Below are 27,875 nucleotides of genomic sequence, written 5' to 3' on the forward strand. Positions count from 1 at the left end.
GGGGCGGGGCGGGGAGACGACCGCGCAGCCATGGCCGCCCGCGCCCGCGTGGCGCACTTGCTGAGGCAACTGCAGCGCGCAGCGTGAGTGCGGGGCCGGCGGGCGGGCAGGGACCGAGGTGCCGCCGTGCCCACGCTGCCCCCTGGGTGCGGCCCGCCGGGCCCCGCATGTTCTTCCTCGGGTTACTTTGAAGGGTTTGGGGAAGGGGCCACCGCAGTGCGCGCCCGCTTCGCGCCGGGGCGCTGCGCCGGGCGGCACAGCATTGTCACAGCGTGTGCGTCGCAAGCGCGCACCGCGCGTGAGGCCGGTGTATCCCTGCTCTGTGTACGGTTAAGGGAACAGGCCCAGAGAGGGCACTGCCTGGTCCCACGTCGTGGCAGCCACTGGAGGGCTTGGCACAGTGGCCAAGACAAATGCATGTATCCAGTTACACCATTTATACCGTGTGCATGTTATGTGCCTGAAACTGTCCTAGGAGCTGGGGATACAAAGATGAAAGCCTGGAGCAGTCTAAAGCCTAGTGGGATACTGGATGAAGGGACGGGGCTTGTAAAACGGGCAGTGGCCAGAGGGTGCAGAAGAGAAACCAGGAGCTTCCGTCCCTGGCGCCAGACCCGCAGGATGCCAGGGTGTTAAATGTTAGGACATGTCTGAGTGCCCCTGCATGAAGAAGGACATGCTGGGTACAGAGCAGCCACCTGGTAAGATACTTGAATGTGCAAGTGCAATAGTGGGCCAGGGAAAACGGAAAAATTCAAGCAAACAGGTAAAGAAGGTGAACGGGACTAGAGAGGAATTTCAGGCAAAGGGAAGAGCAGCAGAATGAGAGACGCAGAAAGTCTGATCTCCCTTCATAGGAGGAAGAGCTGATGAAGAAGACAGGTGGTGAAAGACCATTAATAGAAAATAGAATTTGGGGGGCACTTACCATGTGCCAGGCACCCTCCTGCACACTTTACATGTACTATTAATAGTAACTCTCATCCTTACAATAACCCTATGCAGTACTGTATTATATCCTCATATTACAGGTAAATAAATAAAGGCTTGGAGAAAAAGAATTTGTCCAGTGTCATACAGCTCATATGAACTCAGATATTCTGGTTTCACAGTCCTTGTTCTCATGCTGAATTAAAGAGTCTGAATCGTGTCATGTGGATAATGGAAAGTTATAGAAGCAAGAATTTTCACTGTGAAACACTAGATACCTTGAAATTCCCCATGAAAAAAGAATTCCAGGGCCAAATGAAGGCCACATTCCCTCAGGAGAAGCCATTGCCTTGCTCTTTCTAGCTTTTAGAGCTGCACTCCTTACATTCCTCTGCTTGTGGCCCCTTAATCTTCACAGTCAGCAATGTAGCATCTTGCTTCAGCGGTCACATTGCCTTCTGTGTCAAATCTCCCTGTGGCTCCTTATAAGGATATTTATGATTACATTTAGGGCCCAGCGAGATAATCCAGGATAATCTCTCCATCTCAAAATCCTTAATTTAATCACACCAGCAGATGTGTTTTATAAAGTAACATTCACAGGTTCCAGGGCTTAGCACCTAGGATATCTTCAGGGACTCAGCTGACCACACTCATTGAGAATTAACTTGCGGACAGACCAGTGGGGAGGGAGTGAGCCATGTGGCTCCCTGGGAAGGTGCCTGGAGGTGGAGCATATCTGGTGTGCTTTTAGAACATGGTGACCAGAGGGCAGAGTGCATGAGAGGGACATGAGGTCAGGGACATTGGGGGCCAGGTGAGTGGTCAAGGGTGATCCCAAGATTTTTTGACCTGAACAACTGGAAAAATGAACTTGCCATTAAACAGGGATGGGGATGAAGCTTTGAGGGAAGACCAGGAGCTGAGTCTAGGCAGGGAAACTGTGAGATGCCTAATAGACATTCAAGTGCAGTTGAATCTGGAATTCAGATGAGAGGGCTAAACCAGAAGATAAATGTGGAAGTCATCAGCATAAGGAGATATTCAAGGTTATGAGACCAGGTAAGGTTGCAAGGGGGGGGGGGGGCGACTAAAGGAAAAGAACCAAGGTAATTTTTTAAGAGCTGAACCCCAGAGATGGAGAGTGACGAGGGACCAGGCTGGAGAGGTTAGCAGGGCCAGTGAGGTAGGGTCACATCTGAGCTTTATCCTAAGAGCTGTGATGAGCCACTGAAGTACTTTTAAACAAGGGAGTGATGTTGTTGGGAATATGCCCCTGACGACAGTGTGGCAAAGGTGGAGAGAAGAGAAGCCTGTTAGGAACTTTGTAATAATCCAGATGAGAGATGACACTGGAACCAGAGAGTGGCAGGTGGCCCCAGAGCAGTGGGTGGGTTTGGGTAGAGGAATATTTGGGGCCTTGATGCATGGTTGGCTTGAGGATGGCCTGAAACCACTGATGGGCTTCTTGACTCCTCCTGGGTGAGCCCAGGACAGAAGCCAACATCTAAGCAACAAGCAGAGTGGAAAAGAAGGGGGTGGCCCACAGTGGTCGGTGCTATGAGAGCAAGGTGTTAGAGTGGGGTCTGGGAAGTGAGGATACAGCAGGAAAGCTGGGACTCTTGAAGACAGCAGCCGGATCGCAGGGGCCAAGGAATGTGTGAGAGGCAAGGAAATGGAGCCAGCAGATGTAGGCCAGGAGCAGAGAACCAGAGAATGAGCCAGCGTAGGGGACGGGGCTTGGCTGAGTTCTAGGCGTGAAACTCTTAAACCTATGACAAGGGTCAGGTGGGGGAGCACTAAGAAGCACAGGACAGAGGGAGGACCCGAGAAAGCAAGAGGGCATGGGATTCAAAGCACAAATAAGGAGTGAAAATGATGAACTGAGGCAGCCTCAGAGCCTGAAAAACATAAAATAGAAAGAGAAGGGAGGTGGGAAGGAAGCCCGTGCTCCCACTGTCCCGGGCATTAGGAAGCTTTGAGTTTGATGTTTTTCTTCCCTTGGCCTCTCTTTGCTTGTCCTTGGGGGTGTAAAGCCCACCTCGGCCTCGCCTACTTTCCTGTCTCCCCCGGGAGCCTGGCTGGATCAGGATCAGGCCAGCGGGATGCTCTTGGGAAACCCTGAGCACCTGCGTTCAGTGGCGTCCACGAGATGGCAGCCTTGACTCACTGTAGCGCTCCCGCTGGCTCCCCATGTAGCTCTGACTTTGAAATTCTCAGTTTCTGAGATCTTGAGGACCCCTGAGTTCAACCCTTTCCCTTCTCTCTCCTCTTCCCCTTCCGATGTTTTCATTCCGAATCTGAATGGGGAAGGGAAGGTTATACACTCACGTATCTGTAGGAACCCCACTATGACAAGGTCCCCTGGGCAATAACAGAAACAAAACCCTTCCTCAACAACGCTCAAACACAGCAAGCAGGACAAAAGGAAGCCAGAGGAGGGACTGTCCAAGAACTAGGAGGCGACCAGGACAGGGAAGGGATACGAAGGCAGCGGTAGAGAAGCGGACGCAGCTGAGAAGAGGTGATGGATCCGGTGAGAAGAATGGGACATGTGTGAGTGCATTTTAGGCAAGGAGGGGACGAGCACAGGGAGCCTGGACTGTGGTGGCTGGTCCCTGGTCCCTGAAGCTTGGCAGAGAAAGGATGCAGGTGCGAGATGGTCCCCGGGGAGGCGAGCGGAACAGGCCAGGAACCTGTTTGAAGATAAATTAAACACCTCGAGGACAGTGGGAAAACACAGGGAAAGTTTCCCCTGGAGGTGGGGTGGGGCTGGGGAGACAAGGAATGAGGTGCTCGAGTAGTTAACCTGGGTCAGTTTGGTCAAACCTCCTAACCTGGTAAGAAGAGCTGGGACCTCACCCAGGCCAGGGACTCCACCTTGAACTTACTTGTGTCGCCAGAGTCCCATCTCAGCTCCCGCAGGGATTTATTAACTGCTGCTGGAGAAATTCATGAAAGGGAGGAGCTTACAACACTGGAAAGACTGAGCCTACTTTTTGTCCACGGTGATTTCTTTTTTTTCCTTCTATGTACAGTGTTTGCCAATAGCGACTACTTTGCTTGCATCTGAAGACTAAAGCTGTACAGTGATTTACTTTAAGACTTCTTACCTTTTGGTTCTCTAGTTTCGCTTTACATTTTTCCTTCTTTTTCCCCCCTTTTCTCTAGATGCCGGTGTCCAACTCATTCTCACACCTACTCCCAAGGTAATAATACATTTTGTATTTTTAAACTAGCCACAATTTCCGTTTCCACAGTCGGCCCTCCAATACATTTGGGCAAAAGGCAAAGCAAGAAAATCAAGGGATACGAGAGGGAGGTTGGCGAAAGCGGCGGCCTTTTCACTTGCAATTGGCAACATGTAGCTCTAATTCCACGATCGATGTTAGCTGAATGTATGCTACCGATTATGTGTTTGGCTTAAATATATACTTAATGCTATTTATAATGTTTTTCTATTTTAAATAGAATAATTTTCCAAAGCTAAAAAAGATGCCATGGATAGGATCTTAAGATTGTCTGAGTTCATCAAACAGAATTCATCAAGCTGAAATCTTTGGAAGGTTCTAATATATCTCAAAAAAGAAAGGCTGAAGAGCAAGGTGGTTCCTAGAAGGAAAAATCTTGCCTGTTTTAATTTTTCAAATAGCATTCTATTTCTTAATAATTAAAAATAATGACAGAAGTTTTCGATTCCTACAAACATCTTAATCCTTACCAACTCCATTGTCTGCAGAGCAGCAGGAAGTGCATTGTAGCTTCAGCGTGTCCTCAGATGTCACATGAATTACTGACACTAACCCCGATTTCACCTCTCAGAAGGATAGGTCAAATCTAAACAGCCAGGCAAGGGGTGAAAAGGAAGGGGCCTGGCCCAACAGGGCCCTAGGCAGAGACCCTAAAGAAGCCCGCTGGGAAGGGAACAGAGAAAGTAACTGAGTGTTTTGCCTGCCAGTGGAGTGACTCACCCTTCAGGACAAGCCAAGGGACCTCCCATTCACTAACCGCCATCTACCAAGCAGAAGCATGCCCAGCCTTTCAGGCCCTCGTGAACACATGCAGAATTTTGTCTTCAGCTGGTTTTGTCCAATTCTTACTGGGTTTCAACAAAGATTCAGGAATTTCCTATTTGGGTGAGTAAAATTAGTAATTTAGGGAAAGTTAATTTCATTGTTTAATAGGATCCAATTTATATGTTTTCTTAAACTTTAGTTACAGGAGTAATAGATTATTTTTTTAAAGCCTATAGCGATCAAAGAACTTTGAATTTTAATTCAGGATACTCTTGTCCTCAGGAAAATGAAGGTAGATTGTTGTCTAGTTGTGGTCTCTTCTTTTTTTCAATCTTACGACTAACCAGAACTGATTAAAAAATAAGTAGATAAAAACAAAGATAAAATTCATTTAGTGGAGCCCTCTTGGTATTCCAATAAGACAGAAAATCATTTTTGCCCTAACTACAACTGTTGCAAGCAATATCAGTTTATAAAATTTTTTATTAAATTTCATAAAGAAAACTAAAATTTTTATTTTTATAAGATTAAGAAATAGAAATATCTTACTGGGGATAAGTAACCTCCATGGCAAAACATTAATTGAAACAAATGGTCACAGTTGCTATAAGAAGTGTAAGCAAGGTTCTAATTAATGAATTTACTGTTGCTATCTAACAATAACCCAACTCTAGAGTCTAGATTTTTTTCTAGACGGTTTTACACATTATATTTTCAAAAGTATATTTAATTTCAATGGAGAAAATATTTTAAGTAACTTTATTTTCACACAATCAGCATCAAGTTAGCATTACATTCTCTTAAAATGCAGGTTTTAATTTTAATTTGATATGCAACAATGAAACCTGAAAAATATATTTTAGGTAAGGCTTCAGGGGAGGCGCTTATGTTCACTTCTAGAATATAAGTTTACGATCAAATAACAATATTTTGCTTTGTTTTTGAGGCCTACTCTGATACTTAGTTTTATGTTTCTAGCTCCTGGGCTTTCACCTTCTGGAAAAACAACAGATTATGCCTTTGAGGTAAATTTAGTCAGTCCATTCTTTCTTTTATGAATGACCTAAAAAATACAACTAGAGTATTTTGCTAATGCATTATTATCTCACTTGAAATCTGCTATTAATTGATGTCACCCAATCTCATAATTTGATCAGGCCCTATTTAGCAAATTACCTTGTTAAGATAATGGAATATAAATCTGATAACATGAGTAATGTCTAAAATACTTTCTTCTTTACAGCCATTAAAATAGGGCAAATTTCCTGTTCTACAAATTTTGCAATTCACAAATATCGTATGTTAAACCTTCTTTAGCTTTGTTAAGTAAAACAATCCCCACCAGATCCACATAATCTTTTGACACAAGAATGAAGGAACAATTAATTCTGATGAATTTTTATCACACTAATTGCAGAATTATTTGTTTAAATCCCTGTCTCCTCCTAGTTCAGGACTCATAAATTAAGTGTCTCCAGTGGCCTGACAGTTAACGAGTCCTTGAGCAGATGAGGGGAGGACAGTGCTGAGTTCACTGAAAGCAAAGGCCCATTGGAAGGGTACAGCCTCTGCTCAGCCCCACATGATTGCTGCCACATGGGAAAGCAGGCTTCATGTTGCCCAGTTATTCAAGAGAGATCAAACAGTCACACTGGATATTTTTATTCTGATTTTTAAGAATTATGAGCCAATTCAAAACAGAACAAACTTGACCATAATGTGGATCAAGCAAAACATCTCTTTGGATCAATAGTGACCCATTGTCCAATCAGTTTAAAAGCTCTTCTCTCAGCTGTAAACTTTATGAGGCTGTTTTTCTTGTTCATAGTTGTATAACCAGAGCCTAACACAGTGCCTGGAACATAGCAGGCGCTCAGTAGCATTGGGTGGATGGAAGGATGGATGGATGGATGGATGGATGGATGGATGGATGGATGGATACATGGATAGATGAATGGTTGGATGATGAATTGGATGAATGAATGAGGGGATGAAAAATGCACGAGGAGTCAACAACATTTAAATTGGAAAATAGGAAGAAATTTGAGAGGTAGCTTAGTTTGGGAGACAAGGAAAGGCGGGCATTTCAAGCTGTGGGAACTGAGAGTTTATGATATGTTTGGAAAAAGATAAGACCAATGTAACTAGTGCCCAGGTTTGCTTAAAGAAGTATGAGGAGTCTGAGGCCAGAGGGGGTGACCTGCAAGGCCATGCTATGGAATATATATATATATATATATATATATATATATATATATATACACACACACATACATGCACACACGCACACACACACTTTATTCTTTAGGCAATGAGGAACCATTTCAGGCTTTTAGAAATGAAATGGCCAGTCTCTAATACACCCATCACCAATTTTTTTTTTTTTTTCAGATGGCTGTTTCAAATATTAGATATGGAGCAGGAGTTACAAAGGAAGTGGGAATGGCAAGTATTTAAGATTTCTAGAGCCTACTGTAGAGGTTACATATCTTTTAAAACAAGTGCAAATGGACAACAGTTGAGTCCTTTGTTTTTAAAAATTTTTAATGCTAAGTTGGCCAGAAGTGTCTATTACATTTCTAGTGTAATCAAACCTAACTTATAAATTATTTTTATTATTATAGGACCTGCAAAACATGGGTGCTAAAAATGTTTGTTTGATGACAGACAAGAATCTCGCCCAGCTCCCTCCTGTACAAGTAGTTATGGATTCCCTAGTAAAGAACGGCATAAACTTTAAGGTTTATGATAATGTGAGGGTGGAACCAACTGATAGAAGGTATTTTTATTGTTGTTATTTAAATGGAAGCCAACACATATTGCTGTTGCTTAAAACTTGCCCCAAGACTTACTAAGTGGCGTGTCAGTTTATTTCTGACATACTGGCATCTATTTTCCTTTCTCGCAGCTTCATGGAAGCAATTGAGTTTGCCAAAAAGGGAGCTTTTGATGCCTATGTTGCTGTGGGTGGTGGCTCCACCATGGACACCTGTAAAGCTGCTAATCTGTACGCGTCCAGCCCTCACTCTGATTTCCTAGATTTTGTCAGTGTTCCCGTTGGGAAGGGAAAGCCTGTGTCTGTGCCTCTTAAGCCTCTGATCGCAGGTAAAGACTCGTTTGCTTGTTTGTTTGTTTTGCAATTAGAAAAAAAGCCTTAAGAAAGATGCAAACTGGGAATTTTAGGGTATGTTTTTCTAAAGCTTTCTGATTTCTTCATTTCAGTGTAGTACCTTGTTTAGAGATCAAAACAGATAGCAATTCATTCATGTTTAAAATTCTGATCTTCATTATTGCACCCGTAGAGACAACTTGGGTCAATGGTAGGAAAGCTTGCAGATTTAAGCTATGAAGTCACTATGTGAAGGAGGGGAGAAGGTCATCATTTATGCATTATTAGATCCTTCGATAGGCAGGTTTGTCTTCTAAACCCCTCTCTGTTTTGTCCATTTTGCCAGCCACTGGGAGTTCAGGGGAACATTCACTATTATTTTTCTGGTGTTGACTCAACCCTTTCTTCCACATAATGGCTCTTCAGCTGACCTGAGGCTTTGTCTCTGCTCTGGGACATGTGGCCAGCATGGCCACATCGCTCTGGGAGACATCTGCTGTGTGTCTACACTGGGCGCAGACACAGAAATTCAAACAGAATAGCTTGTATGTTTCACACAGGCCTTGGCATCTTTCTGTCTTTTCTTCCCTCTCATTTTATAGCTGTTAGCATATTACTGTTTAAAGTTTTATAGCTAAAGTGTGCTAACCGTTCACTGGAAAATACCAGTTTAAAGTCTTGTGCTCTCTGCTCCCCTCTGCTGCCCCCATTGTGAATGGGCCTTGAGATTGGGATAGGAGTGAGTTGACGGCAGATGAGCTGCTTTGATGTGAACGAGGAATCAGCAGGGAGCAGCATAATTGATGTCTGGCAAATGGAACCCTCTGGTAAAACTGTGTCAGCATCACACAGAGGGGTGATTAGTAAAGTTTAAAAACTTGACAGAACTACAAAACCGCAAGCCCAGCAAAGGCAGAGCGTTACTGAGCTTGCTGCCAAGAGGGAATAAAGACATCTTTCAGAGAGGCAAATACAAATTTTCTTCCTGGAGATGCCCAGCAGCCTGTGTTTGAATATCCAACTGCAGCTGCTTAAGCTCTGGCGCTAAAGGAGCCTGAGGTTCCCAGAGCTCCTCACTGTTAATACAGAAACAGACTTCACACATACATATTAAACCTTCATGTGTGTTAATACAGACATGGACAACATCCATACACAGACACACACACATACACTTCAAAATGCACACACATGTTAATACACACATGGGCATTATACATGTTAAACATGCATATTAATGCTGACACAGGCGTCATATTGTACATGCATGTTATTGCAGACACACATACACATGAAGCATATATGCATGTTAATAGAGATATACACATCAGACAAGCAACAGGGGCAGCAAAGCTTTCTTCTAATTTAGCACCTTAGTTCCTCAGACTGAATTAAGTATCTCCACTCACCTTTATTTAGATGCTTTACTAATATTAATATTATTTTGTTCAAGTCCCAACTACTTCAGGAACTGGGAGTGAAACTACTGGAGTTGCCATTTTTGACTATGAGCCTTTGAAAGTAAAAATTGGTAAGAATTTTTCCCATTAACTTTTTTAAAAATTCTCTCTTTTACCTTTCAAACCTAGCCCCTTTTATTTAATCCTAATATTTAATAATCAGGGAGTTATGGAGTTAAGGGATGGGTATATACATATACACATATTCTTTTTCTAAGTACATATAAAAATGTGAAACAGTCTAATAAGCTTCTTTTTGAGAATTACCTATAAAAGTATTGAAATGCCATGAAATCTCGATTGGCTGTTTTTCTGCTGAAGTTGGCGACTGTATGTCATTGATAAAGGGTTATTCCCTTTCCTGGGCATCTTTTTTACATTTTAAATCAATTTCATTGAGATATAATTTTATATAATAAAATGCGTACATTTTTGAGCCTGGTTTGATGGATTTTTGACAAATATAGGCACCCATGTAACTACCACTGCAATGCAGATACAAAACTCCCCATCACTCCAGAACAATCCCTCCAGCCCCATTCCCAAGTAATGGCTGTTCTGCTTTCCTTCTTCTTTGTCATTTTTATCCTGTTTTCTTCTCTGACTCTCAGCTGAGGTGGTAGAAATGTCCCTTTCTTTGAATCTGGCTCCATATCCTTCTTTCAGGCCTTTGTAGCAGAATAAATTGACATTCAACCACATATTTATAGTAATTTCACTTTTTAAAATTAAATTACATTATCCTTTGACATCAAGAAATAATAGTTACCAACATTTAACTTCTACCTTACAATTTTTTAAAGGCTTTACCATGATGTTATCTAATGTGGTCCTTACAACAGCTCGGTGAGGGATGGAGCCCTTGTGATTGTATAGTCTAATCTCATAGAGAACTCAGAAAGGCTAAGTGACTTGCCCAAAGAACACATGGTAAGTTGCAGAGCAAAGACCCAAACCAGCGGTGAGCTAGTAAACCAGTTCTCTGGCATTTAGTAAGTAAATAAGCCCTGATTTGTAGCATTTGCCAATTTCTGTGGTATAAATATTCCCACCATAGCCAATGACATCACTCAACCTGCCGTAGGGAAGAGAGGCACATACTTGGCTCCCAAGAACTGAAAGGAGCTTCCTCTCCAGTGAAAAGCCCAGGTTTGGGACTCCAAATCTCTTTCCACTGCTCCTTGCTGCCTCCCTACATGAGAATGACTCTTATCTCATATTTTTTATATTTTAGGATAATTTGTTATCCTAAAGTTATTTAATGTTTTTAAATGAAGTCCATACCTATAGCCTCTATTGAAAATCGCTGTCCTAGGCATTGGTTCTCGAGCCATCAAACCCACGCTGGGACTGATTGACCCTCTGCACACCCTGCACATGCCTGACCGGGTCGTGGCCAACAGTGGCTTCGACGTGCTTTGGTAGGTACCTGGAGGGGCATTTTCAGTACCTGGGTCTATGGACAGTATTTTCTTTTCTTTAATTTTATTTTTTTAGAACATTAAACACCTTAATTACATGAGCTAAGAGAGGAGGAAAGGATTTATTTGCCTTCCTGGGCATTGATTTTCCTCGGCTAGAACTCCAGCTCCTTGCCCCCGAGCACATAACCATCTGCTCAGCCACATTGGCCTGGTCTTGAAGCAGTGCACACAAGAAGCTTGTCCTCTCAGAACTGCTCCTCTAGAAGACTGCTGATTGTGGCATTCTTTTTCCTTTCATCATATTTCTTCTGAATTTTCTCTGATCGCTTTTTGTTTAAAATCTCTTCCTCCTCAAGAGTCTGCTTGGCCCCTTTCTTGCAGCCCAGGGGCAGTGCATAGTGGGACTTGAACCTCTGTCAGAACAGTGTTCTGTCAATGAGTAGGATACAGTTCTTTACTAGGGTCTTGGTGTAGATCAGTTTGTTGTTGGATGCAGAGGTTGATTAGCTAGAATTGGTGGCAGGCCAACAGGGGGCAGAAACTCTGAAGCTTGGGTCTTGAAATAGCCAACCCTGAATTTAGGGCATTTAAAAAGAACTGGATTTTTTTCAGGCCAAGAATTAATAATGGTGAGTGATAAGTTTTACCATGTGCTGGTACAATGCACTAAGTACTTTACATATGTCACCTCAATTTTCACAGTAGATGTCCTATTATTTGTCCCCATCTTAGAATCACAGGGAGATAGTGACTCCTGGAGATGGTGACTCCCCCACAGACCCACAGCAGAAAGGTCTGGTGTTAGGATTTACACCTGGGCAGCTGACCCCAGGCTCGATGTTCTCACCCCCTGCACCGTACTCTTAATACGAGGCTAGTGCAATTATGACCCTACTTGGGTAGTATGGTATTTGACCAATGCAAAGTATAAAATGGTAAATATACTTTAGAAGAAAATAATTTTTTAGATTCAGTGCTTTTCTTCATGACTTAAATGTTTAAAAATTCAACATCATAAAGATTTATTTGCATTAGAAAGGGGCCATATGTAATCTTATACTTATTGGTCAAAAACACTATAGTGCTGTTAATATAAGCTTCACTGTTAATTTCTATAATAAGTAATGACTGTTGTGGGCAAGAGGCTGACTAGTGGAATGTATTGTGGTTATCACTGCCACACAGCGTATCCACAGTGGCATGAGTACATTTCCAAGACAATTTGTTATCTTAATGGAGGGAAGGAGGAAGACTACGCTTTCAATCTGTGTAACTTAAATATTTCTTGTTAGCCACGCCCTGGAGTCCTACACTGCCCTTCCTTACCACATGCGGAGCCCCTGCCCTTCAAATCCCATCTCTCGGCCAGCCTACCAGGGCAGCAACCCAATCAGTGACATTTGGGCAGTCCACGCACTGAGGATCGTTGCTAAGTATCTGAAGAGGTATGCCACCCAGAGGGGATAGAAATAGAACAGAAAAACCACATTTCACCCTCATGTAAAATGTAGCATGCCGGCTCCTGACATGTCCTAAGTCTGTTCACCAAAAGGTCAGTCAGGGGATATAGGGAAGCATCAGCAAGCTTCTGGGAGGATGAGAGGGATTAGGGGGGCACATGAAGACAGATGAAAACTGGGTCCTTTAGTCTGGAAAGGCAAAGACTACAAGGGAGTAAAATAGGAGTCCCTAATTTGTGAAGGATGCAGATACAAGGTTTATTCACTGAAGCCTCCAAACCAAAGATAGGATGAGGGGAGATGTCCTTTGAGATGTGGCTACCAACGGAAGACAAGAGCACCACAAAGGCAGGTGTTGGCTGTGCCCATCGCGCCCTGGGCAGCGGAACACAGAATCGACCCAGTGAGCACACTCAGATGAGCTAAATTTAAGAATTAAATGCATGGAGTTCTCTGTCCCAGGAGATATAAAAGGCTTCCTAAAAGGTTATGAAAGATTTGTGAATGACATAGCTATAATAGGCTTCTGGGAGAGCAAATAGATACTTAGAGATGAAAGCTGATCCCTGAGACATGAAGACATCTACAAAGTGGGACTCATTTTTGTACTTACACATGAGGGAAAGAATATGGCAGGTTAGGCGTAGATGTGAGCACAGTGCCTCCTCTGGCCCTGAGCTGGAAGCTGCCCTGGAGAAGGGACTGGACTGCATTTGCAGTAGAGCTGGGGGAAGGGACACAGATCCATCAGTTCATGGGAACCCTCAGGGAGCACAGAAGCATTTGGGAAGAGGCAGATACAGATAAATGTCAGTGGTGTGTTTTGGCAGGAGCAGAAGGCTTGGCAGAGCAGCAGTGGGAGGCAAGGGGGTAAAATGGACAGAAGAAAGTCTGAAGCACCATCATCTACCATTTCTTCTTGTCATTCAGAGAATGCAGAGAGAACACTGGGTTTTGGAAAGGAGACTCAGCGCTCAACCATTTCAAATGAAAATGGGGAAAAGGCCGTGGCACTCTTATTTCATAACAGGAGCCCTTAACTCCAGGCAAAATCACAAAAAAGCGAGTGAGAAGTGGCTCACTTGGCAGTCTCAGGCTTCCTCCCCAGGGCAGGGTTTTTATGCAGCGTGTGCAGGAAGGCTGAGCTGCATCTGAAAGGGGCCTTTGAGAATTTGCTTTTCCGAAGTGGCGCTGGGGACAAATAGAGCAAGCAAAAGCTTGTCCTACAATAACATCCCACTTCCACAATAATAAATATTAAATAACATGTGCAGTTTCCACAGATAACAAAAGAGGCCTCCCGTGGGTCTGAATGAGGCAGTGTCACAGGAAGAAAGATGGCCGGGCTGGCTGCGGTTAGCCTGCAGGTAGCCCCAGGCGACAGGGACTCACTTCAGTGAGCCAGCCTGGGCCCCGTGCATTCCGGGTGTATGTTTACTCTAAGTCCATTCACAGCGGCCGTCACAGGGTCATTGACAAGTGAGGAAGAAGAATGAGTCTCGGGGCCCTTTGCTAGAGCAGCTCTCACAACCCAAGGGTCAGTGCTCAGCTTCCCCTGGCACTTTCATCACATGAGCAGCCTGACAGCATATTTATTATGCCTTTGCTCAAACCATTGATGAGAAGAGATGTTTACCCTCACTTTTCCTTTAGAAGACAAGATGTCATTTGAATAACTTGCCTAATTTTTCTTCCTACCAAGTACCATTTCTTTTTTTCCAGATCTTTCCCTAAGGCAGCTCTTTATTCAGTAGGAAATGCCACTGTTGATGTGTTATTGTTAGATATTTATATCATCCACAGGGCTGTCAGAAATCCTGATGATCTAGAAGCAAGGTCCAGTATGCACTTGGCAAGTGCTTTTGCCGGCATTGGCTTTGGAAACGCTGGTGTTCATCTGTGGTGAGCTGTTGTTTTCAAATGTTTTAAATGTTTATAATTTAGGACAGGCAATAAGATTTAAATATGTTATAGAAAGAAGATATAATTTGAGGTCCTGAAATATTTCCTTAATTCAAATGTAATTTATTGGGTAAATAATTTTTTTGGTAACAATTTTATTGAGATATAATCCACACACTATATAATTCACCCATTTAAAATGTACACAATTCAGTGCTTTTTAGTATATTCACAGTCACCACTGCCACAATCAATTTTAGAACATTTTATTACCCAAAAAAGAAATTCTGTACCTCTTAGCTGTCACCTGCCAATGCTCCTGTACCCCCAGTCTTAAGCAACTACTGATCTACTTTCTACCTATAGATTTGCCTATTCTGGGCATTTCATAAAACAGGGTGATATAATATCTGGTCTTTTGTGTCTGGCTTCTTTAACTTAGCATGTTTCCATGGTTCGTTCATGCATGTATCAGTACTTCATTCCTTTTTATTGCCAAATAACATTCCATTGTACGGCTGTAACATATTTTATTTACCCATTCATCAGTTGATGTACATTTGAGCTGTTTCCACTTTTTGGCTGTTATGAATAACCCTGCTATGAACATTTGTGTACAAATTTTTGTGTGGACATATTTCATTTCTATTAATTATATACCTGGGTGTGGAATTGCTGGTAATTCTCTTTAAATTTTGAGGAACTTCCGGACTGTTTTTCATAGCAGGTGCGTCATTTTACATTCCCCTCAAGCAATGGAGGAGGGTCCTGATTTCTTCACATTCCTTCCATGTGTTGTGGATTTTTAAAACCTCCCTTTTTTCTTCTTCTAATCTCTCACAAAAAGAGATCAGAATCTTTGCCAATAGCCCAGAATTAATCTTTTTGATCAGAGCTTTGTTGGTATATTGCCTTCAACTTGAATACCAGTGAACACTGAGAATTAAGAACAGACCTTTGCTAGGGAGAGTACAATAAAATAAATGGTCTCCCTCGAGCTCTGCTGCTGAGAGGAGCTCAGATTGTCACCACCTTTCTAAAAAGCAAGTGAGCAAAATCTCCCCAAATTTTGAAAAATGTGTTTATCCTTTGTCCCAGTTAATTTTACTTCTAGAAATATAGCCTAAAAAATAATCACATGCTCAAAGAATTTACTTATTAGGATAATCACCTAGGGGTTATTTATAATTGAAAATTTTGAAACAGCCTAAATTTCCAACAGTTTTGAGGATGATTAACCAAGTGCAATACTCAAAGGCTGGAATAAGGGTATTAAAAATAATGTTTTAGAAGGATACAAAATAATATGGGAACATCTTACAAAGAGTATTAAGTGACAGAAGCATGGTCTAAAACTAAATGTATGGTATGGTCATATATTAAAGATATGCATAAGAAAAATATCCTATAATGGTTATCTTGAGGAAATAGGGTTATGAATCATTTAATTTTTGCAAGTAATATATACAATGTTAAAATAAAAGAAATTAAACTAAAATATTGGCTATCATTAGAAAAGTACCTTTAAAAGCTGTGTGAACCCTTTCCCATCATGAGAGCACACTAAGCAATAATTTTCTGGATAGCTCAGTTGGTTAGAGCATTATCCCAATATGCCAAGATTGCAGGTTCGATCCCTGTTCAGGGCACATACAAAAATCTTCCAATGAATGCATTAATAAGTGGAACAACAAATTGGTATTTCTCTCTCTGTGTCTCTCTCTTTTCCTCTCTCTCTAAAAATCAATCAATAATAATAGTTTTCTGAATACTCTGGAACCTGAAAAAGGTAAAACACATTCCAAAATACCCAAGAACTCAGAGGACCCATAGCTCCCAGTCTCCCTCATGAAAGCTGATAGGCAAGGGACACCATTTTTTAAATACAGATAATCGTACAGTTCACCAAAATATTTCATCTTTCTATGAAATGTAAATCTTTTGGTGAATAGGCACAAAGTCATTCAATAACCCATACTGATAGACTTATAGACCATGCTACTATTATAAAACAGTTTATTTTTAATATATTAATTGTAACCATACTAACTTCTCACAGTGTATATCTTCTGAGTCATCTATTAAACTACAATATTATCCTATTTGTTCACTAAGAATTCAAGAGGATATAAAGATTTTTTTCCATTAAAACAACCCTCCCCTAAAACTCCCACAAATAAAAACCATGGTGCTGTTTTTTTAGTCTTTCAGGCTAGAATGATCATTTATGATTCAACTCCATTAGTATGTAACATTCAAAAGGATGTATCAGTTATTGGTGGGACAGACCACTGGCAGGTCAAGCTTGCATGTCTAATGCAGCACATCTTGGTTCATAAAACTCCCACCAACATGGTCAGCTTGTGCAGGAACACACTGCCGAAATATTGCAGAGCAAGATAGAAAACGCATGCCCTAAAACTTATTAAAGAAATGTCAAAGTGAATTCTCAGTTTCTTCAAGATTATAATGTTAGCCAATGTACAGTGGTACCCCTGTTTTCAAATGCAACCCGTTCTGGAAGACAGTTCGAGTCCTGAAACATTCAAAAACCAAGGGATCAGCAGCTGACAGCTGGGCCTCAGGATCTTGCCCTCATCGGAAGCCGTGTGGCATGTTCGACTTCTGATGCGTGTTCGAAAACCGAAGCATTTACTTCTGGGTTTATGGCGTTCCTAAACCAAAATGTTCATCAATGGCGACGTTCAAAAACCGAGGTACCACTGTATTTGGGGAGAATCTTCTGTATTAACACATTTTAGTGGCCTACAGTTTTATAAGCATTTGAATTCGAACATTTCAGAGGTTTTGTCATGAATAACACCAAATATCGAGTGCATAACAATATATCCTTACAGCAAAGAAAACAGATTGTATAACTTTGTGAGATAAAGGTAATGTCAAGAGACTGTGAAGGACTCTCCCATAAGAGTATATTTGTATTAACTTGAACTTCTGGTATCTGTATGTCAACATAAAGATTTTCTTTCTTTTCTAGCCATGGAATGTCTTACCCAATTTCAGGCTTAGTGAAGACATATAAAGCAAAGGATTATAATGTGGATCACCCATTGGTGGTAAAATCATAATAAATCTTTAATTAAATCTTCTATTTCTTGCAATTGCTATAAAAGTATTTGTCAATTCTCGATTGCTTAGAGTGCAGGGTTATTTAATATCTAGAACACGCAGGTTGGAGACCAGCTTTGCCCAGTCAGTCACCATGTTTTGTTTCTCTTCAGCCTCATGGCCTTTCTGTGGTGCTCACCTCCCCAGCGGTGTTCACTTTCACTGCACAGATGTTTCCTGAGCGGCATCTGGAGACGGCAGAAATATTGGGTATGAATCATTACTCTTAATTATGTGACCCACATAGGTGGAGCACTTCCTAGGTTCTGAAGGTAAACCATAAAGGATAATACTAAAAATGTTGCTTTGAAATAGTTTAATAATAACTTGTCATTGACCTGCTCAAAGTCCCATCTGGTGCTAAAATTCTATAATTTTATGTTTCTAACAGTCTGTCAACAATGCACTGGAATCAAGTATTGCTTATGTTAAGTTTGGAGTCATCATATTTCCAGTTTTCATACCCAAGGAAAGTGAAGCTCTTTACATACAACAAATGTTATAAATGGCTTCGGTATGTTTAATAGGTAATAAAATGAATCTAATTCCCAACTATAGAATCTAAACTACTAGAAACTGTCTAAAAAGATCCCCAAGGAAGAATTTTTTGCTGCTCTGTAGAATAAGTAATGTCTGTAACAAGATTCCGACACAGTTCTTTTTGAATCTTACAAGAAATAACATTATATTCAGGATAGCTTAGTTAAGTAAAATGTTGCTATTTTTCTAAGATGAGAACTCTTTTCAGTAAACTTGAGTATTTGATTAACTTTCCAAACATCTTATTCCCCAACTTGTGTTTAGGGTAGGAAGGGAAAGGCTAAAGAAAACTTCATTATGTTCCTTAGCACCAGCCGTTGGAGAGATTATTTCCAGGAAGGTAGGAACCGCCGCAGCCAGCCTTCCGTGGCCGCGTCCCTCTCGCTGCTCTCACTCCCTGACATTTGCGCTTCGGCGGAGCACCAGGTGCTGTGCTGGGAATGTTCACCAAAGAAGCCCAGAGAAGCGGTCTTGGGGGTTTGGTTTTCCAGCACGTGCTGCCGGAAATGTGATGCCAATTTTACCAAAGATCCTGCGTCCCTTTTCCCTTTGGGACTAGGGATGTTGTTTAGCCATTTGTTGGGACTCAGTTGCCTTTGTAAATATGCAAACAGTGTAAACAGGCAGGAGCTCAAGTAGTAGGCTAAATGGATGGTATATGGGAAAATCTTAGGGAACTTACAGCTAACATTCCAGACAACCACCAAAATTCCTGAGAAAGTGATTCCTCTGTTAGACCACACCCAGGCTGGAAGAACCCACCAATTCTTTCTTCTTGCATCGGAATTTTTGTTTAATATTATTCTATACTTAGCCATTAATATTTTAATTCCCTAAGTAATCTTAGACTTTCTTAGCTTTATACCAATGTATTCTCTTTCCTACCCTCTTTTTTTTTTTTTCCATAGGAAAACCCAGAGGTTTTCATGGTGTGTTTTATGGCAGCATTCCCAAGAAAATAAAAACCTCATAAACCTCATATCGTGTGTCGCCTCTCCACCTACTCCATATTTTAGCTGCCGCTGTGTAATATAGACTGGTCTTGTCAGGCAAGGTTTACCTTCCATCCAGCTGCTCCGCCGACCAGCCCCATATCTGTTCTATTTATCCTTAAAAGCCCCATATCTGGTCTTTCCTGGATTACTAAAACAGTTCTCACTGTCCTAGAAGAGAGAGGTTAAAACTGATTTAATAATGTGCTTCAGTATGGAAGTGAAACGTACATTCTAGTCTCCTTTTGAACAATACAGAGAAAGGGGACTTGGACATCAGCACGAGGCATTTTGGATAATAACTAATGCTACATTCCATTTGTAAAGTGCTTCACTTCTGGGCAGTGAATGTGTTCAACTAGAATAGATGGGGTCGGGTGCTAAGGTTTTGGGGTCAGTTCCCTTTGTCTGGGAACTTTCACTGCCACCCTTCCTGAGGGCAGAAGCCCCTGGCTTTTCCAGGTTGATGTCTCTATAACTTTGTGTATTAATTATTAACTATGTTCAAGTTCTGTCCTTTCACATCTCCAATCCTTGTCAACCTTCTTCCCCCTTCACCAATATCGTCATCTACATATTAAAAACTGTTTTCTGAGAGTCTTCGTGTTCTTGGCTCTTTCTGACTAGTTCTGTAATATTTAGAGGAAACTGCTTTGCCCGTTGGTAACAGAGTCCAAAATAAAAACCTCATCCCCTGGCCGCACACAATCCATTTTCGTCATCTTCTTCCCTTTCCGCAGGCAACGGTGGAGTTTTTGTACTTACATAGATCCTTATCTCGCAAAGTGTTTTTGCCAAAGGCTTGTCTTTTCCCTAAGATACTGCTGCAAGAAACAACAGTGAATGTGCAGTGCCTCTAGATGTCAGCAAATTCCAGGCCTTGAAAGTTACATAAGCTGTGTTTTCTGGTACAAATGCTGCTGCTTCCTCATCTGAACACCAGCCTCCTTTCTTGGTCTCCTCCCCGTGCCTCTTTTCTTGGCTCTGTTCTTCATCTTCCCACCCCACCAGGGGGGAGCAGCCCAGTGGGAAGGTGAGAGCCGGGTTAGCCGCCCCAGCCGACTTCCCGCACTGGCCTGGCCCATCTGTCTTCTGTGGTCCTGCATGCTGGACTGGCCTCCACGTGGAGGCACATTGGTGCCCTTGTCCTCCGTGTCAGAGAGCCAGCAGTAGGTTATATATCAGCTATCGTGTGACTGAATTACACCCAGGGCCAGCTTCCTCCTCTCTGTCTACAGTCAGCGCTTTGTGTCTTCTAGGAGCCGACATCCGCACAGCCAGGGTTGCAGATGCTGGGCCCGTTTTGGCAGACGCGCTCCGGAAGCTCTTACTCGATCTGGACGTGGATGATGGCCTAGCTGCCATTGGTTACTCCAAGGCCGACATCCCCGCATTAGTGAAAGGCACGCTGCCCCAGGTAAGAGACGCAGTGCATCTGCATTCTAGAAACTGCAGGAAAGACATGGTCCATTCGGGTGGTATTGAGGGAGACAAAACCCCAGGGGTCCTCCAGTGGCTCTCAGGTCTCCTCCACGCCAGATGGCCGCTCCCCTTCCCCAGGGGGATGGGGCCAGGGCTCCCTCACCTTTATATTCTTCCATAAAACTGTGGCATGTGTGAAACCTTTATGATGTGACTGAAAGGAGCCTTTATAAAAATTCAAGGCACAAACAACCACATTTACATCGAGGTATGGCAAAATTTCCCTTTTCCCCATTTCTGCTCTTTTAAACATAAACATATGAAATATATAATATACACATCTGTGTCACTTTGGGTCTTATTTCATTTATTTAAATGTCACTAAATAATTTAAACTGAACTGCCATCCTTTAGTTGGTAGAAAAATTGTAATAAATGTAGCTTCCCCTCCCTGGGTTCTCATGAAGAGAGTTTATCCCCCATTGGACCTCTCTTCCATTTAGGATCAGATACCCAGATACCCCTATGCGATAGCATCAGACCCTAACAGGCCAAAACCATAAAATAGAGAGCCAGAGCCATGAGTGCTCAGTTTGTGGAGCACACCATGCTCACCATCCCCAGTTCTAACTTAGCCCTCCTGTCCAAAATGGGAAAGCAAACATCACAGTAAAACACTGTGAGAACATGAAGATAAGGCATGTCTGCCCAAGGCATCTATCCCTGAAATGGGAACAGAGTTGACAGCTGGAATATCTGCGCACACAGCATCCTGCTCACCCCAGTCCAGTTAAGTAAGGGCCTCACACTAGCTTCTTTCTCACTTAGCAAATGCTCAGAATGTTGAAGACTTCAGCTCATGTAAGATAATATTCATATGGGTTTACTCATGTCCACAGGAGCCAGGGAGGTAACAGCAATGAACAAAGTAATTTAAGGCAATAGCAAGTGGTGGGGACTTTGGTAAACTGGAAAGCACGCGGCTTATCTCATTGGGTAAGCCTCTCTTCAGTTACAATTTATTACGCCCAAGTAAAAATTCAGATTCCAGTGTTGGTAGAACTTCCAGTTTTCAAGAAAAATCCACAATCTGGATGCTTGTGTCGAATTCCTCATTTCCCAATGTACAAACCAAACATGGCCCATGGGCCATCAGTTTCCCTGATTTAGACTGAGGATCAATGGACTCTATCGCATCTAAAAATATAAATGAATGAGAAGAGAGGAATCTCAAAGTGTAGCAAAGCTCCTTGGCTAACTCACAAACTCTTGGTTCTAACCCACAAGTCCAGGGGACTAAATGGCCAAAAAATATGACCATCCCAGTTATTTTATTCAAACCTACTAGACTGTAAGTTCCATGAAGGCCAGAACCTGTCTGTTTTGGTCATCCATCCTCTATTGCATGTAGTATGGGCTAGAAAACATGTTAAATAAATACATACCTGCAGCCCTTTGCTCCTAAAACTTCTGTCTAGGTGAGTTAAATGACTGAATGGTGGTAACTTTTTGAGAAGTTTCCTTAGATTGAGTAGGACTAAATCAGTGACAAGGAGCCATAAAAGCCTGCCCAGGGACACCAGAGACCAAATGGTCATTATGATTTTTATGTAGCTCTGGCTCTTACAGTATGGTCCCAGCAATAGTGTCCATTCTACAAGGGGTCCTCTAAAAGTTCTGCTTATATAGCCCAGGAAAGTGTTCAGGAATATGTGTTTATCATCCCCTATGAATGGTATTCATAATTTTCAGATGAAACTATATGATATTCTTGCCCATTTTAATTGCTGGTAGCAATGCATCTTCCAGGTATCAGGACACAGTGGCAAGTGTTTACTGTTTTAATTCTACTCCCACTTTCAGAAGCTGTTCTGGATTAACATTTGAAACCTTCACTAAACTAAAATAGCAGGTTAATTAGGTATCATTCTGAATGCCTCAGCGTAGATGTCATACTGGGAAATACAAATAGCAAAACACTAATTAGACAAAACTAGTTTCTTCATTTTACAAAAGATGCGAGGTAAATTGAAACTTTGGAACACAAGTCATGTCCATAAAGTAGGAATGCTGTGGCAACTTCAGAATTTTACACACGCAGCACACTAATCTTCACTTATTAGTATCACAGGATTTAAGGTAGTGAAGGGAATATTCTGGTTCCTGCAAAAAAAGGTTATTTCATGTAGTCAACATTTGATAAAGCTTCTTTTATGTTCAGCAACGAGGGATCAGTTTTCTCTGGAAGGAACAACCAGGCCAGTATTCTTGACCAAACACCAGGGCTCATACTGGCAGCGGCAAAGAGCAGCCCTGTGTGCAGAGGCTTCCAACCGCCACAGCCAGGCTGTGAGGGGAGCGGGCAAGAATAAATTAATCTTCCAAGCTGGGTTTCTGAAACCTCTGGAAAGAAACATTTACATTTTAAATCAAAACATTTCATTACTGAGGAGAGCTGTCTACCAGTATGAGCACTTCCACTCCCTGGCAGACAGGCCAGCTGAAATGTTGTTCTTTTATGAATGTGCTAAAAGTAGTAGTCTAGATTTATTTCAGTGCCCATGTTAATCAGTTGTCCTTCGGTCTTACATGACTATAAATAATAGCGCATTGCAGAAGACATCTTAATTCTGAGTTTAGCTTTTATATGGCACTGATGATATGTGTGGGGATATATCACAAACTTTACATCCTTGCCCCAGTTTAACCAGTCATTGGGAGTTAGAAATCTGAAAGAAACTCAGCTCATCTTGGCCTAATACTTCTGAGAGTCCTGAACTACTTCACCAAAGATGAACAGGACCATTCTAAGGGCCTTTTAGCTCATCCGATAAGACTCACTCCATTATCAACAGGATAATGGGACAGCAATCTTCAGCTCTTGACCCTGCCATGAAGGTATGCATAGGTCACCATGACCAAGTCTCTGGGACTTGCTATGGATTTTCAAAATTCTTTAGAGTCTCTAAAAGATCTGCTGGGATGTACAATTTTATCTTAGCTTCACTCATATTTGTCAGTACTGTCCCCCATCTTTCTCCCATCTGTTGAATCATCCCAAATGGAAGCTCTTCTCTGTTGTTTAATGGTAAATAATATTACCACTGCCCCTTTGTCCCCACCCCCCTGCCCCTGGACACCTCTGTCCTACTTTCCGTCTTTATGAATTTGTCTGTTCTAGGTACTTCGTTTAAGTGGAATTATACAATATTTGCCCTATTGTTTTGCTGTATTTCACTTAGCATAATGTCTTCAATATTTTAGAATTTCATTCCTGTTTATGACTGACTAATATTCCATTGTGTGGATATACCAGATTTTGCTTATCCATTCATCTGCAGATAGACACTTGGGTTGATTCCACCTCTTGGCTATTGTGAATAGTATTTGTTTTAGTCCCTGATTTCAATTTATTTTGTTATACTTAGGAATAGAATTGTTGGAGCACATGGTAATTCTGTGTTTAACTTTTTGAGGAATTGGCCAAACTGTTTTCCACAGTGGCTGCACCATTTTCATATTCCCACCAGTAATGCACAAGGGTTCCAGCTTCTCCACATCTACAACTTGTTAAACACTTGTTATTTTTCTTTTCTTTTTTTATAGCCATTCTAGTGGGTGTGAGTGGAAATTCATTGTCGTTTTGACTTGTATTTCCATAATGACTAATGGTGTTAAGTGTTTTTCCATGTACTTATTGGCTATTTATATAACTTCCTTGGAGAAATGTCTAGTCATGTCCTTTGCCTACTTTTTTTTTTTTTTTTTTTAATCCTTACCCAAGGGCATGTTTTCATTGACTCTAGAGAGAGAGGGAGGGGGAGGGAGAGAGAGAGAAACATCAATGTGAGAGAGAAACACCGATCAGTTGCCTCCCATACATGCCCCAACTGGGGATCAAACCACAACCTGGGTATGTGCCCTGACTGAGACCACACTCCAGCCAACTGAGCCATACTGGCCAAGGCTCCTTTGCCTAATTTTGAATTAGGTTGTCTGGGGATTTTTGTTGTTGAGTTGTAGCAATTATTTATATATTCTGGATATTAATCCCTTATCAGATATCTGACTTACAAATATTTTCCCCATTCTGTTATTTTTTCATTCTCCTGACAGTGTCCTTTGATGCATGGAAGTTTTTAATTTTGATGTAGTCCAGTTATCTGTTTTTTCTTTTGTTTTGTTTTTTTGGTGCCATCCAAGAAATCATAGCCACATCCAACGTATGAAGATTTTCCCCTATTTTCTTCCAAGAATTTTAAGGTTAAGCTCTTACATTTAGGTTCATTTTGAGTTGATTTTTGTAAAAATCCTTCCTTCTTTTCATTCTTCCTTTACCTAACAAATACTTGGTGAGATCTTATTCTATAAAATTCATTGTATGCGATACAGTGAGAAGGAAAATAAAGTTCTTTCCCGCTCTCATGGAGCTTACATTCCAGTGAGGAAAGACAGACAATGGACATCTAACCAAACCTATAAATAAGATACGGTAAAATCATTTTAGATACTGATAAGTGGTATGGAGGAAAACCTGGTGATTTCACTCAGGACAGCGTTGAGGGAACTCCAACAAAGGTGGTCAGAGAAGGCCTCTGGCTGGAGGTGGGGCCTCCGAGTGAAGATCTGGGAGAAGCACTCCAGGCCGAGGGGAAAGGCTTTGCGACAGGGTAAGATCAGCATTGTCATGGGACTGAATGGGGTCGGTGAGACTAAGTGGGATGAACCAATGAAAGAAGAGTTAGAGCTGGGGTGAGAACCGGGGCCAGATAAGGTGGCATTAGAGGCTATGGCTTTGTTCTAATTGCAATGGAAGTCACCGGAGAGCACTAAGAGCAATGCTACAATCAGGCTTATGCTGGGGTGGAGGGAGGGGGGATCGCTCTGCTGCCATGCACGGAATTACCTCTAGGGGGCGAGAGTGGAGCAAAAGTGGAAACATTTTTAAGAGCCCTTTGGAGTAGACCCGAGGAGTGGTGGAGACTGACTTGGATTGTGGTGGAGCAGGAGGGGAGAAGCGGTTGGATTTGGGATTTATTTTGGAGGCTGATCTGACAGGCTTGCTGATGCATTTAACACATAGGGAAGGGAAAGAAGAATCAAGGATGACTCCTAGGCTTTTGCCTTAGTGACTGGATGTCATTTCTGAAATGATGAAAATCGGAGGCAGGGGAGGCAGAGTTCTTCTATCTTGTACGTGTGGATTTTGAGAAGCCAATATCCCTTCTTCCACCATCTTCATTAATTCAGCGAATAACTGTTGAGGACCTGTTTGCTGTGTGCTAAGCACTCTGGGAGGCGCTAGGCATGGGGTGAACACAGCCCTGCCCTTATGGAGCTGCCCTCTTCCCCCAGGTGTGCCCCCAAACAGGTGCTTATCACAAGAAAACAGACTGACAGACCCAGGAAAATGGAACTCCCAAACTGTTACATTTCTTACTTTTACTTAGGCCCAGAAATTTGGACACAGAGTAGTCATTATAATATCTTTTAATCCCTTATCCCAGAGGAATCAAGGAGCTACTGACAAGAGTATAAACAGCAAAAGCATGTGCTGGCTAGCTCTGCTGACTTGACTCAGTAATCATTGGAAAAATTAAGTAAGTCACCAAATTTGTTTGTGAAGGTAGAGATAAAACCTTAGTTAATATTTAAAAAGGAGTCACTTGTTGACCCTAGCCTGAAACTTATGTCCTAATGAAGTTCTTTTAAACATACCTGAAGTCCAAGTTGCAAAACATAGTCTTTGAAGTTAGAGATGCCCTGGTTCTGTTTTCTTTGCTGTGCCTGGGACAGTGCTCTCCACACCCGGAGAACTGACTGAGGTTGCTGACCAAAGCTGTTTGATTATTACAGGAGGTGTTTTTCCTGAGGTTGGTTTAGTTCTGTACATTTGGGCAGAAGGCTATTGGCAGGGCATAAGGCAAGGACAATTAGGCAAGGCATAAGGCGTTTGAAATCTGCACAGCATCGGGAATATAGTCAATAATATTGTAATAACTGTGTGGTGCCAGGTGGGTACTTGAAATGTTGGGGGATCACTTTGTAAAGTATATGATTGTCTAACCACTATGCTATACACTTGAAACTAATATAAAATAATATTGAATGTAAACTGTAATTGAAAAAAAAATGAAAGCTTTGTGGGGAAAAAGGCATCATCACTTGATAAACTTCTGAGTTGGGAGTCAGCTACTATGAAGCAAACAAGAAATATTATTTTTTTTAAATGTTTTTGTTGGTTTTTAGAGAGAGAAGAAGGGAGAGAGAGAGACATTGATGTGAGAGTGGAACTTCGATCGGCTGCCTCCTACACTTCCTCTACCAGGGATCGAGCCCGAAACCTGGGCTTGGGCCCCAGCTAGAATCAAGCCCACAAACCTTTTGGTACATGGAACAATGCCTAACCAACTGAGCCATACTGACCAGGGCAAGAAGATGAATTTTAAAGATATAATTATTATCAAGTTATTATTTTTTATGCCCAAGTTAATTTTCATAACCTAGTACCTTTTACAAACCACCTTTTCAAAGCCCTCAGTAACTCCTTTTGTTTACTGTTTCAGGAAAGAGTCACCAAGCTTTCACCACGCCCTCAGTCAGAAGAGGATCTGTCTGCCCTATTTGAAGCTTCGATGAAACTGTATTAACTTTCATTTTCACTGAAAGAATTACCATCGGCTATCATAGTTCTGAAGTCAGAAGTTGATCTAGCCAGAGCTCTGTCTTTTCATCTCCACACATAAGTTATCTGTTACCAGTTTGAATGTGATATAAATGTATCCTACAGAAGATTCCATGGTGCTCAAAGTCAAGCTACTTCCATAATACAGGTTAGACAAATGCCCACAGTGTTGGACCCTGGTTTGTGTTCCTGTCCTAAACCCCGCAGACTGCCCCTGTTTCATTATCAAATGGGTAAAAAAACACTTATCTATCAAAATTGTTAATGTACACATTCTGTGCCCAGTAATTCATGTCTAGAAATTTATATTATAAAACTACTAGCATGAGTGTGTAAAAAAAATATGGCAAAGATGTTTCTGGCAGTATTTTTTGCTAATAAAAATTTGAAAGAACCTAAATATTCATTAATAATATATTGATAAATAAATTACAGTATATTAAAAAATACAATGCTTTTGCGCTATTAATAAAAATGAAGTACTATAAAACAGTTGGAAATATGTTCATGATATACTGATAAGTTGGAAAAAAGTAAGTTGCAGAACAATTATATATTAGTATGGTCTGGTCTTTATGTTTTTAATTACATGTCAATATATGTTTATATATAGGGTGTCCCAAAAAATTGTATACATATTTTAACAGCTGATAGCTCAATTTTGAAAATGAAATGTATTTTATTAAGCACTGCCTTTATAATTATTAAAAGTGTGTGTATACATTTTTGGGATACCCTATATACATAGAAAAGAAGGGTGGACATCAAAATATTAAAAGTTATCACCGGAGAAATGGAATTTGGGG

The 27,875-nt window shown here is 41.6% G+C and overlaps 1 protein-coding gene across 5 annotated transcripts; it reads left to right on the forward strand.

The window, feature by feature from the left end:
- ADHFE1 (alcohol dehydrogenase iron containing 1) lies at positions 1-27,613 on the forward strand. Of its 5 annotated transcripts, XM_081116383.1 has the most exons (15): positions 1-83; positions 4,102-4,139; positions 4,889-5,066; positions 5,925-5,971; positions 7,338-7,391; positions 7,571-7,725; positions 7,855-8,051; positions 9,509-9,586; positions 10,831-10,936; positions 12,232-12,384; positions 14,203-14,301; positions 17,300-17,378; positions 17,544-17,640; positions 20,222-20,379; positions 26,951-27,509. In XM_081116383.1, the coding sequence occupies exons 5-15, from the start codon at positions 7,338-7,340 to the stop codon at positions 27,032-27,034; spliced, it is 1,260 nt and encodes a 419-aa protein (XP_080972509.1). In that variant the 5' UTR covers positions 1-83; positions 4,102-4,139; positions 4,889-5,066; positions 5,925-5,971; the 3' UTR covers positions 27,035-27,509. The 5 variants fall into 5 exon arrangements, 4 of the variants coding, with proteins under 4 accessions (XP_080972509.1, XP_080972510.1, XP_080972508.1 ...); XM_081116382.1 differs by lacking the exon at positions 4,889-5,066 and having other exon boundaries at positions 7-83; positions 26,951-27,613; XM_081116384.1 differs by lacking the exons at positions 4,889-5,066; positions 5,925-5,971 and having other exon boundaries at positions 6-83.
- Positions 27,614-27,875: the final 262 nt, after the last annotated feature.

This window comes from Miniopterus schreibersii (assembly GCF_964146895.1).
Source record: "Miniopterus schreibersii genome assembly, chromosome: 17".
Classification (NCBI taxonomy): Eukaryota; Metazoa; Chordata; class Mammalia; order Chiroptera; family Miniopteridae; genus Miniopterus; species Miniopterus schreibersii.

Excerpts from the sequence above, each read along its gene's own strand:
- ADHFE1 (XM_081116382.1), top strand. The coding sequence starts at position 31 with ATGGCCGCCCGCGCCCGCGTGGCGCACTTGCTGAGGCAACTGCAGCGC. Across the intron at positions 7,392-7,570 it reads TTACAAAGGAAGTGGGAATG|GACCTGCAAAACATGGGTGC; the intron begins GCAAGTATTTAA and ends TTATTATTATAG. Across the intron at positions 10,937-12,231 it reads AGTGGCTTCGACGTGCTTTG|CCACGCCCTGGAGTCCTACA; the intron begins GTAGGTACCTGG and ends ATTTCTTGTTAG.